Source organism: Paroedura picta, chromosome 8 (genome assembly GCF_049243985.1).
Source record: "Paroedura picta isolate Pp20150507F chromosome 8, Ppicta_v3.0, whole genome shotgun sequence".
Taxonomy (NCBI): domain Eukaryota; kingdom Metazoa; phylum Chordata; class Lepidosauria; order Squamata; family Gekkonidae; genus Paroedura; species Paroedura picta.
Window position 1 is genome coordinate 81324408 of NC_135376.1, and position 13041 is coordinate 81337448.

General features: G+C 43.3%; 1 protein-coding gene across 1 annotated transcript in view; it reads left to right on the plus strand.

Moving 5' to 3' along the window:
* The window catches only part of WAPL (WAPL cohesin release factor), a 57254-nt gene that overhangs the window by 26563 nt on the left and 17650 nt on the right, over positions 1–13041 (plus strand). Inside the window, exons 4-7 of the mRNA XM_077350616.1 lie at positions 4250–4368; positions 9066–9161; positions 11607–11759; positions 11993–12129. Of these exons, the coding sequence (XP_077206731.1) occupies positions 4250–4368; positions 9066–9161; positions 11607–11759; positions 11993–12129 (505 nt within the window). The remainder of the gene's footprint in view (positions 1–4249; positions 4369–9065; positions 9162–11606; positions 11760–11992; positions 12130–13041) is intronic.

Sequence of the window (13041 nt, forward strand, 5' to 3'; positions counted from 1 at the left end):
GTTCAGTTCCTCAAAAGGGCAACTGCAGAGCCCTGCCACAGATAAATAGAATGGAATTGCTTACTTTATCAATACCTGCAGGGATCACTGCACATTCCATTCACAGTGCATCTACTAATGCGGCTTTCGTAAGAGCATCAGTTCTAGAAGTCTGTAAGTGGTAACATGGTCATCAGTTGCCACGTTTACCAGGCACTACAAGATTGACCAATACAATTTGGTTGAGGCTGCCTTTGGAAGGCAAGTCTTGCAACATGTTCTGGAACCAGTCTAAAGTACCCACCCTCCAGAAGGGCCCATCCTTGCAGATGTCTTCCGATCCAGGGGGAGAACAACCATTGGACTTACCAAAGAAGGTCCTTCTCCCCTGGAGTCCAGAGGACTTCTGGCCCTCTCGATCTGATTCCGGAATATGAAGCACTATTCAGGTAGTGAAACATAAGTGAGCCTAGCGAAATGCAGCAGATTTCCTCTCTCCTACCTGTTCTTTCTATAACTAAAAATTTGCAAAGTTAAGATAATTAATCTGTTCAAAATTAATAAATTCTAGTTTAAGTTATTCTACTCTATGGCTTTTGGAGTGTCCAGACTGGGGAGTGAGACACAACACACAGGACAGGGAGGGTATTTTAATTAACCCCTGCCTCCCTGGGAAGCTGAGGGGAAAACCTATCCTTGCAAATGTCCTCCGTACTCCAGGGAGGAAGGGCCCTCTTTGGTAAGTCCAACGGTTGTTCTGCCTAGTTCCTTAGAAAATGTGAGAACTGGACTTCTATTAAGACTAGGGGAGAGAATGTGACCCCATTAATTGTTTCCCTAACTAATTATTCCTAATGCTTAACAGGGCCTCTGTACAATTATTAGCATAATTCTCAAAAATCCCAGAGAATTCTTGAAACCAGTTGGATAATTTAGTCTTCTGAGGCACACTGTTCTGATCTAGGTCTGCCACTGTGGAAGAGGGAGGGAGAGTCATTTGTTGCTTAAGTTGATAAGGGATTTTATTTCCCTCAGCAGGTTGCCAGAAATCTGCTTGGTACAGAAAAATAGACCCATCTTCTGCTCTGTTACATGCATTGTCCATAATAACCTGATGTACTCTATGGCAGTGATCCCCAACCCACGGCCCGGGTACCAGTACCGGTCTGTTGGATGAGTTGGTACCGGGCCGCAGCTCTGTCTAAGAAGTTAGGTGCTTCAGCCCACTAACTTCGACCCAACTTTGCAGAAGTCTAGGTCACAAAACTCCCCTTCTCTATTCCTGCTCTGAGTAGGACTCCCTCATCTGACATCCAGGAGCGCCTTATTCCCAGGGCAGCCCACACAACTCCATGGCAACGAGGTTCCTGCTCACTGCCTTCAGCAACCACGGCATAAAGAATCAGAGGCCAGCTTGCTCCCCCATCCTTCTCGTCCGTTTGCCCAATCAGAGAAGCCATAGCGGCCGCCAGCTAAGCCCGCCCTCCAATGACTGGCCCTCTAGTAGACTACCCCTTCCCCCCGGCCTCAATAAAATTGTCAAGCGTTGACCGGTCCCTGGTGATAAAAAGGTTGGGGACCACTGCTCTATGGCAATCTTGAAGTTCTGATCCTGGCAAGTCAGCATCTTGCTTATGATCAAAGTACCCCAGAATAATGTTGGGGGAGAGGTGGGCATTTAGCCCCATGCCAGATATCACTTTCACTTGAACTCAGCAATGATTTTGTTGGGGACGTTTTCCAATTCAAATCAAGAATTTAATTCTTAACAAAATAAGATAAATATACCACATCCTCGAAGGTTTGTCTGTTTCATATCACACATTTGGCCCATCTAACATGATTGATTCGCAACAAATCTAATAGCTATAGACAAAAAGACACTATATTTACAAATGGAAATTTTTTCCCATCTCAGATCACTGAAACTCAGTTCCAATATGTCCGTAGTATCTGCAGCAAGATATATTCAGTCAGGGTTATTCACCATCTGTGTCATCTACGAAAGGGGAGAAACGCATGAAGGTTAATACTTGCCCCCCTTCCCAGTCCTTCAGTTTGGGTTGGTTGGAGGTCTGCAGATTCTGCTGGAGTTAATAGGGATAAGATGGCATTATCTGCAAGCCAGCTCCACGCGTTGTTCTAGAAGTAAATCAGAAATTAACAAGCTCATATTTTTTCTGAGCTATTATCAAGGCTGAAGTAAGTGGGGAGTCAAAAGAGAAACTTTCTACTCTACTTTCTTTGAGTAGTTGGAGACAGTAGTGAATACTAACTTACCTCCCCACTTGTCATCCCACTGCCAGTACCTCCCATATTCAAGTAGCGTATCATGTGAATAAGGCAGATAAATGTTTGAAGAGCCCAGATAGTATTTCCAGTGTGTTCATTTTCTTCTTTGATCTTTACACTGAGAACGCTACCGATCAGAGCTCTGTGAGCCTCCTTTCCCCTTCTTCGAGTTCGGAGGGGAGGTGGAGTTTTGCATAACACTGAACTTCGGAGTCAGCAAAAGAAACTCCTTTTCCCAGTCAAGAGGTGTGGACTGGTTTCATGTGTCACGTTGCTTAACTTGAGAGCAATGAAAATCCGTGTGAGAGACTCCTTGCTTCTGCCTACTCCAAAGCCTGATAGAAGATAAGATTTTTCTTTTCTCTGGGCATGTAACTTTCAAGGAGGAAAATGGTCGCACTGATGAAGAAGAGTTGGTTTTTATACCCCACTTTTCACTGCCCAAAGGAGTCTCCAAGCAGCATACAATTGCCTTGCCTTCCTTTCCCCACAGCAGGCACCTTGTGAGGTAGGTGAGGCTGAGAGAGCTCTAAAGATTGCTCGGTCAGAACAGCACTATCAGGGCTATGACAAGCCCAAGGTCAACCAGCTGGCTGCATGTGCAGGAGCGGGGAATCAACCCCAGCTCATCATATTAGAAACCGCCACTCCTAACCACTACACCATAGTAGCTTGGCTGCTTGACTAGTAAGAAAAGGCTTTGCTAATGGTATAATGTTGTCTCAGTATGTCATGTAAATTGGCTATAGCTTTCATATTTGTAACCTTTTGCAAAACTGATCTTGATAATTACTTGTCTGTGGCTACTCACGTTAGATTCTCCCACAGTCTTCAATGTGGAAAACTAACTTTCCGAAAAACGTAGCTTAAAAATATTCCCTGCATATTGTGCAGTTTCTGAGAAACAACCATTTTAAAGGGTTATAATTGCATATCATTCTGTTGCTACAGAAACAGGAGATTCATAGTGCTTCAAAGATGAACAAAATTTTATTCTAGCATTACAAGTTGTGGATTAGAGCCTGCTTTTTCAGATGGGTTTATGAAACTTTATGCTGGAATGAAATTTTGTTACCAAAGACTCAATTTTTAAAAGATGCTTGTTCCCACATTTAAAGCCAGATTAGGCATAGGCTTCTTGAAAGGGGCATGGGTTCAGTAATGATCAAACTAATATTCTGTGGTATTTGCATGTGGAAATAAGTAAAATTGCTTAAACAGCTATCTTCTCCTGTTTGAATTCCATAGGCCAAATAGGCCACTTCTATTTAAAATCCAGCCATACAAGTCTCATCAATCAACTGGCATTGCTTTTGTATTTTCAGCTTTATATGCTGCTTTATTCAACTCAGAAAATGTAGTTCCTTTTGCAGCATGATGGTTTCTGGCAGGCCTAAACCCTGGAGCCTTGCTTAATCCTTAGAATGAATATTTTTATGTTTCTAAAGAAAGGATCTTGAATGAGTCTTCTGTTGTAAGCTTTGGCTGCCCTGTGCAAGTTTCTGTAGTTCTTTGCTTGCAACAAGATTATAGTTTGTAAATTCCATATTGTTCTTAATCTTCCCAGGAAAACTTTACATAAACAACTAGCATTGCATTTAGAGATGGGAGGTAGATGGGACCTCTTAGAATGTAGAGTAGCATTGAGATGCTGTGAAAAGAGACTTCATTTGTGCCATTAAATAGTTTTCCTTGTTTGACATGCTTTTACCACCATGGACCCTGTTTTTTTGGTACATTTTAAGATTATAGCAGTTCTGTTCTGTTCAGATTGTGAACTGCTCTACTCAGATGGGGGGTGGGGTGATAGAGGCAACAATTGTCATCCTTCAGAGTATAATTCCTTAGGTTTTCCCAACAGTCTGAATCTGGTCCTCAGCATGTGTGAAACTTTTCATCTACAATAACTGTGAAGTCTACTTCTTGAAGCACACTTGAAAAATTACAATAATGTTACATCTTGTCAACATTCTTACAGAACTGCTGGATTTTACAGAAGATTCATCTAGTGTTCCTGAAAGCAATAAGAAATCCACAAATCCGCAAGGTGATAAATCTAAGGAAAACACCCGGAAGATATTTAGTGGACCAAAGAGGGTAAGTAGTAACGCTGAAATGGGTCTGCCGTTGTTGAAACATAGAGTTGGAAGGGTTCTCCAGGGTCATCTATTCCAATTCCCTGCACAATGCAGGAACTCAAAACTACCTGCCCACCCACAGTGACCCAAATTTCATGTCCAGGTAATTCTCCCCCCCCCCCCCCAAAAAAAAAAAATCTCGAGAATCCAGCCTGGCCTGGTGAAAATTCAGCTACCATCCCACAGTGATCAGCAATTCCATGTGTATACAAGGAAGGGCCACAAGAGACAAACACTGGGACATCCCATCCTGCCCACCCACTCACAATCTACCTAAGTTCATAAAAGCATTTCTTCAGATGACTATCTAGCCTCTGCTTAAAAATTTCCAAAGAAGAACTCAGCACTTCCCAAGGAAGCCTGTTCCACTGAGGAACCGCTCTAATTGCCAGGAACTTCTTCTGGATGTTTAGCTGAAAATTCTTTTGAATTAATTTCAACCCATTGGTCCTGGTCTGACCCTCTGAGGCAAGAGAAAACAACTCTGCTCCATCTTCTATACCAGTGGTCTGCAACCTTTTTCAGGTTGCAAACCGGTGGGGGGGAGGGCGATCGGGGTGCTGTGCATGCGTGGCAGGTCTGTGCATGCGTGTTTGCGCCAGTGGCCGCGATCCCCCCCCCCCCGCAGAAAGAAGCTTGCCAGGGCGCAAGCTAATAGGCCACTTTGGCGGCCGATTTACTTGTGGCCTGGGAAGTTTCTCATTGCGGGGGCAGAGAGAGGGAGCCGCGGCTCGGCACCGGGCTGCAGCCCAGTGGTTGGGGATCACTGTTCTATACGACATCGGTACAAGTACTTGAAGATGGTTATTATATCACCTCTTAGTCATCTTCTCTCCAGGCTAAACAGACCAAGCTTTCTCAACCTTTCCTCATACAACTTGTCTCCTTAGTCTCTAAAGCCCTCACCATCTTCGTAGCCCTCCTCTGGACACAGCCCAGTTTCTCTACTTCTTCAGCTGTGGTGCCCCAAACTGAACACAGTACTCCCAAGTGAGGTCTTACTAGAGGGGTACAGAGGTAACATTACCTCCTGTGATTTGGACACTATACTTCTTTTAATACAGCCCAAAATACAGTTTGCCTTTTTAGCTACCAAGTCACACTGCTGACTCATGTTCAGTGTATGGTTGTCTAAGACTCCCAGATCCTTTTCACACATACTACTGCCAAGACGAGTCTCCGCCCATACATAAGATTTTTCCTTCCTAAATGAAGAACTTTACATTTATCACTATTGAAATTCATTTTAGCCCAGTTTTCTAGCCCGACAAAGTCATCCTGTATTCTGCTTATGTCTTCTGGTGTCTTTGCTACCCCTCCGGTGTCTTTGCTACCCCTTTGCTACCCCCTGTAGGTTCATCTGCAAATCTAATAAGTAACCCTTCTATTCCTTTGTCCAAATAATTTATAAATATGTTCAGCAACCAGGATCCAGGACATATTCCTGAGACACTCCACTCATCACTCCTCTCCAAGAAGAAGACAAACCCATTTACAAGTACCCTTTGGGTAGAATCTTTCAACCAGTTCTTAATCCATCTGACAGTATTAGGATCCATACCACATTTTACCAACTTTTCAATAACTATATCAACTAGACATTTATAAACTACCCCTACAGTGATCCTAGGCCACAACTCCCATCCCTCATCGCATGGAATGATTTTGCCACGTTGAGCAGGATTCCCAAGAGAAGACTGAGAAGTAGGAATTGAGCCATTCAGCCCTCCTTTCATTACCTGTTATAATGTCACTTTCTTGTCCCTGCAATGGTCTACCATGTCCCTATTCTTTTTCTTATTGGAATATAACTAAAGAACCTTTTTTGTTTGATTTTAGCATTTCTTGCTAGCCTAAGCTCAGATTTTTTTTAACACTCTCCTAGTTGCATTGGTTATTTCTTGCTCCCTGGTTATAAGGTCCTGCTTCCATTTTTACCCACCATCGTGAGGTGCAAACCATCTCCCAATAGAAGAGCCTCATTATGGTAGTGTGATCCATGGTCTAAGAATTCAGACCTTTCCCAATGACACCAATGACGTAGCCAGTCATTTTTCTGTGTTATTTTCTTTCCCTTCCTAAGCCTTGGCCATTAACAGAAAGAACTGATGAAAACACAGTCTGCGCTCTCAAGTCCTTCACTCCCCCCCCCCACCCCCAAGGCCATATAGTCTACTTTCATATGCTCCACACTTTACCGTGCGATATCATTTGTTCCCACTTGAATGAGCAGAAAGGGATATCTGTCCTTGGGCTTTACAAGTGTTTCCACCCTTTCTGTGACATCCTTGATTCTTGTGCCAGGTAGTAGACTGCATACCTCACGAGACAAGAAGTCCAGTCAACACACTTTGGCTTTTACTCCTCTCAATAGGAAATCCCGAATTACCAGCACGTGTCTCCTAGTCCTAATATGTTGGGGAGAAAAAGAGCTAGTCCTCTCATCTGCAGGGGCCTTTGAAACACCTTTGGAGCTTTGGGGGTGCTGGGGAATAGCCCTTGTTTCTGTAGTCCAGAGTCAGTATACACAGGCAGATCCTGGAAACGATTTCTGAGAATCAGAGGGGCAGAACATCTTATTTTTCGACTGAGTAACATTCTTCCATCCATTGCCCATGGATCCATCCAGTTCCTTCTAAGAACTCTTCACCCTTCTTTATAGAATAAAGTGTGGACCAGCGTTCTTCTAGCTTCTGTACCTTCTCCTCCAGGAGTGCTACTAACTTGCACTTGGTGGATGTGTATTTAAAGTTACCATGAGGTTAAAAATACAAACATGCCACAGACAGTGTAAGTCACAGACTCAGGTCTATCGCCAGCTAGTCTGCTTCGATCCATTGTGGGGAGAACCAGACCCCTTCTGAAAACTCTGGAACACTTACAGAATCCCCTGGCTTGATCCATAATCCAAGAGCCCTTTATCTCTTGCCTTTTGGTGCACGCCTTTATTTCATCAGTGCTTTTGTTAAGAGGTGGATGTGGCAGCAGAAAAGGAGTATTCTTCCCTGTTGGATCCTTTTGTGAAGGAAAATGATTGTGGATGAAATTCCCTGTTTCCCCTCCCCACCCCCAAGAGAACAACCAGATCCAAACTGAATATCATAAGGAAACAAACCATTTGACTTGCTGTCAGCATGGACAGAGTAATGATTGTTTGTCAGGTAAGAAATATGAATGCAGAAGCAATAGGATTGTAAAGAATAGATGTTACTTTGTGATTTACACAGTGTATGTTGCTAAAGGACATGGTGCCAACTACCTAGCCCCAATTTCAAGTAGCAACCAGCCAACATACATCATCAATACAGAAGTTTTGAATCAGTTTTTACACTGAAAGGGTTTAGAGGTGCTCAGAAAGTTCACTGCCTCATTGAGAATATGTATTAAAGTTGCCTTATAAGCTTGTGCATGTGATTTTAGATATTGTTTGTAAAGGTACATTTAAGGGCCTGTTAGTGACAGCTGCTAGTGGTGGGCATCCACAAATCTGTTCCCCAGTGGTAAAAGATGATGTGGTCCTCTGCTGAGCAGCAGTTGCTTGGATCCTTCCTTTGAGCAAGGGCTTGAGGCAAGATAAGAAATGGCAGGCATCTCTTCTAAGCATCAGGAGAGGCCATTTCTGTACTTCAGCACAAATGAAAAATGAACCTTTTTTCTCCCAGAAGAGGAGGGGGTTGGTAGTAGTGAAAAATAATGGCTGCCTAAAAAGCCTTGGTGTCATCTTTGGTCTCCTGATCAGTGAAGGATTATAGTAGCTTTTTAAACCTTGCAGAGGAAGCCATATTAACAAGCTGTGTTCTTTTTTAAAAATAATAATTGTGTCAGAGTATGTTAATTGATACAAACTCTAAGTGCAAATTAAGTTTTAAAAGTTTGCGTTCCCCTTAGATTGTATGTATTTACGGTATTATTAATTCTGCCAATCTAAGGAAGCTTAAGAATTAGATCCTTTATCATGTTAAGGAATCATTTTATGGTTGCCATGTCTTGTGTATGCAGCAACAAATGAAATGGGTTGAACCCAACAGTTATTTTCCTACCAGTGTAATGCATTCTCACCAGAGGAGGGAATGGGGCAGTTTGGACTGATTCTTCTTTGCTCTGTATGCAGTCCAGTGATCAGCCTGAAAAGGCTGCTCCTGGGGCTCAGGGTATCCTCAAGAACTTGCCTTGCGATATGCAGTGGGGGAACAAGCAGAACTCCAACTCCCACCCCTGGCAAAACAGAATCACAGGGCAGAAAAGCTGAGTTGCTGATTGTTGAATATTAAATGTTAAATTATGAACTGTGTTATCCAATAAAAGTTCCTGTTGTTAAAGATTGTATTTCAAGATGCTTATTGTATTGCATTGTAATATGAAAGTTCCTAATGTGAACTGCCCTGAGCCAGGAAGGAGGGGGGTATATAAATGCAATGTAAATAAAAAATTACCTTTGGATGCAGTCCATTGTCATGAAAGCGGTTCAGTGAAAGAAGAGAGTAGTACTGCTGTGTTTATTTGTTTTTAAGAAGTAAGACATTGAAAGGTAAGTTTAAAAATGAAAACACCCGAGAAATGTTTTGAGGAAGTGCAAATGAGTGATATAAAATAAATTGCTTTGAAACGTTATTGTTTTGATTATACATAAAGAGGTGTCTTTTGTCTGTTTTGCAGTCACCAACGAAAGCAGTATACAATGCTAGACATTGGAACCATCCGGAATCTGAGGCTCTTCCAGCACCACAGGTGGTGAAGAATCCAAGTGTCCCAGTGAGTAGGGTGTATCTTTCCCCCTTTCCTTTGATGCTGCATTGAAAGCGAGATCATGGTTGGCAGAAGTAGTTATGGACACATCTGCAGGTTGCGGGAGAAAATGTCAGGAGCAGTATTTCGGGTATTAATTAGGGTTGCAATAAAATGACAGTCCTGGTTGTGTCATGGTTTAGTGTGGCAGCTGTTGTTCATTAGTCTAGGAGTAGTTTGAGGCTTGAAGTTGTCCCAGGGAAGGTTTATCCAGATTGCAGAAGTAATGTTACCAATTGGCTCTTGTGGTCGTGTATTTGGGGTGTACATTATCACTCCTCTGCACTTGGCTATATACCTAAACTGGTGATGTATGCGTCCATACATCCCAGTGCCTGCATTGGTTATGTTTTTCCCCCTGGAGACCAAAACAGGGTTCCTTGTTTTAAAAGATAGCATCTGAATCTTTGCAGTTGTTCTCTGTGTACACTTTTGATTCATCCCATAATTGCATATTCAGAGATATTCTCAGAATGCAAAATATATTCCTGTTGTGGATAACATATGTGACATATCCTGGCCAACTAAGTCTTTCCCTTCAGTGTAGGGTGTAAGTGACTTCATAAAAGCAGGTTGTATGGGAGGGAATTATTGTAGCTGGATACTACTAACAGGCCCCCTGTGCTTTCATCTGAGAAAACTTTCTGATTTGGTTCAGCCTGTAATGGGAAGAGGGCTGAGGCTAAACAGTAGAACACTGGCTGCAACTTGGTCATGGATGCATGTTCTGCAGAATAGATGTGTGTGCTTTTAGAGCATGTTATACACAGGATTTTATATGTCAATTCTGTCATAAAGTGTTGTCTGCATAGGAAATTTCCTTATGTTTGAACTGGCTACTTTAACCTCTAGTGCAGTGGTCCCCAACCTGCGGGCCGCGACCCGGCGCCGGGCCGCAAAGGCCATGGCACCGGGCCGCGGCTCCCTCTCCCCGCCCCGCCCCCGCAGTAAAAAACTTCCCAGGCCGCAAGCTTGCGGCCTGGGAAGCTTCCTACTGCGGGAGGGCGGGGAGAGGGAATCAGGGCCGGGCTGCGCCTGTGCGGGCCACGCCCGCTCGGCCCGATCCGCGGGCGCGGCCCGTGGGCGCGGCCCGATCCGTGGGCGCGACCCGGGCGCGGCTCGCGGGCGCGGCTCGGGTGCGGCCCGAGCCGCGCCCGCGGCCCGATCCGTGGGCGCGGCCCGGGCGCGGCTCGGGTGCGGCCCGATCCGTAGGCGTGGCCCGCGGGCGCGGCCCGATCCGCGGGCGTGGCCCGCACGGCCGTGGTCCGCAGGGGCGCGGCCCGATGCCCTGCCGGTCCCCAGCCTCGGAAAGGTTGGGGACCACTGCTCTAGTGCAAATCCTCCTGTTCCTCAGGAGCAGCGTTTTGGGGAAGATCAGTGGGCTGGGGCCGGCAGGAAACTTTTCTTTGGCGGTAGAGCGTTTCTGTCAGTAGAAATTTTAGTCTGTATTCAAACTATTGAGCATATTGCCATAGGGTAGAATTCATTTAATATGCATAAAACGTGTCAAGACAAAGTAGGGGAAAATATATTATAAAAATATATTATAGGTTTAGTAGTGTAGCAAAACAGATTGACTTTAATGAAGGTCACCATGCTGCACAATGTTTACCATTTTTCAGACTTTGTTTAGTCAAATGTGGCATGAAACACCCCCCTGAAAGTCTGTATCTGTTAGTATAGAAGAGTTGGTTTTTATATACCACTTTCTACTATTCATAGGAGTCTGAAATGGGTTTATCGTTGCCATCCTTTCCTGTCCTAACATAAGATACCTTGTGAGATAGGTAGGGCTGAGAGTGCTCTGACAGAACTGCTCTGTGAGAACCGTAACTAGCCCACGGTCACCCAGCTGGCTGCATGTGGAGGAATGGGGAATCAAACCTGGCTCTCCAGATGAAGAGGCCACCACTCTTAACCACTACACCAAGCTAACTATCAGATATCTAGAGATGTGAATTATCAGCAGAATTCTTTTCTTGGCTGTAATTGAAGGTAGAACTGTTTTCCGTGAAAGAATATTCTTGAGGAGGATTCTGTGACAACCCTGGCATGGATGGAGCTTCTGGGAAATAAAAGTGGAGGGTAGCTGACAGCTGCAGGTGTTTTAAAATGTTTTTTGAAACTCAATAATGGTTCCATTAGTCTCAATTTTCATTCTTAAGTTGAACAGGGAGAATTTTACAGTGCGCTTCATTTGGGGCCCTTTGAAAACTGTAAATGTGAAACGCCTGATGTTTAATGATTATGATGTACAAAGTGCAACGACTGATCTAATTTTCACCTTCGAGGAGCTGAGGCTGTGCCTCTGAAAATCTCAAGGCTGAGTGCGGCATGCGCATGAAATGTTCTGTTCTTTATTCGGTGCTTAATGCTTAAACGTCTACCCACTGTAGTACTTTTTATCAATAGGTAAGTCTATCTTCAAAGGAGGCAATTCATAAAGATGATGGTGTGTTTAAAGCTCCTGCACCACCTCCCAAAGTGATAAAAACGGTGACATTACCTACTCAGCCCTATCAAGAGATAGTAACTGCCTTGAAATGTAGGAAAGAAGACAAAGAAGTAAGTGGAATACTTACCATTTCACCAAAATATATTTATGGAAAAGCATTATTCAGTACTGTAAATTGAAAGCAGAAGAACTAGTGTCAGAGTAAAGAAAAATCCCTGTTTAAAAAAGTAGATCTCTGGTCTTGCAAGTGAAGTTGATGCATTCTTGATGCAATGAGGAAAAGCTGTTGGTTAAAAATCTGGGCTAATACATTAATACCGAGCTTTAAATCAATATCTTCCAGCTATACACTGTCGTCCAGCACGTCAAGCACTTCAATGATGTAGTGGAGTTTGGCGAAAATCAAGAGTTCACAGATGATATTGAATACTTGTTAAGTGGACTGAAGAGCAATCAGCCCCTAAACACACGTTGCCTTAGGTAAGAAGAGCCTTTAAGTACGGAAGACCAATTCCATAGTAGACTTAACTGTTTAAATGTGTTCAGTGTATGCAGATTTGAGGAAGTTGCACCATGAGGTTGGGAGTACACAACTGTGTCTATTCATAGGCCAAATGAATAGATAGGTTACTTGCTGCTATTATTATTATTATTATTATTATTATTATTATTATTATTATTATTATTATTATTATTATTATTATTATTATTATTCATCGCAACTTAAGGCAGAGAAACTGCTGATCCTAAGAAGGGGATTTCTGACATTGGTTCCCTGCTGAGGAATTTGGCAGCAGACACTTGCTCCTCCCCCAGTGATTGATCAGTACCACTTTATTTTGAAATTAGAATTCTTTCATCAAAGAAGCATTGATAAATGTTGAAATACCCCTTCCAGCATCTCTTTACTGTCCTTAACTATAATGACATGAATCCAAGATTGCCTGAATGACTTGATAACTCACAATGATGAAATAATCCAAAATAAAAGATAGTTGGGGCATCAACTGTCCTGCTTTAAACTAAACCAAAGATAAAGCTACACTTGATCTTGAAAGCCCCTTGCAAACCTGTTACAAAGGACTGCAGGAGGTTTTATTCATTTGTTTATTCATTCGATTAAATCATTCATTACATCAATATCTTCCAGCTATACACTGTCGTCCAGCACTCCCAGACTAGCTGGTTCGTGGTGGGTTACAATATTTGAAACCCCCAAATAAAACAGAGAAAATCCCCACCCCTTAAGAAAATCACAGTGGCATGTAATCTAAACCCACCCCCACCCATTTCCCCATGCTCAGTACACCCCTTTATCCCATGTCTTGGGGGAAAGAAGAAAATATTGAATCAGCCTGTTGTCCCAGATGTGGCAAGGAGGGGCCCATAGAT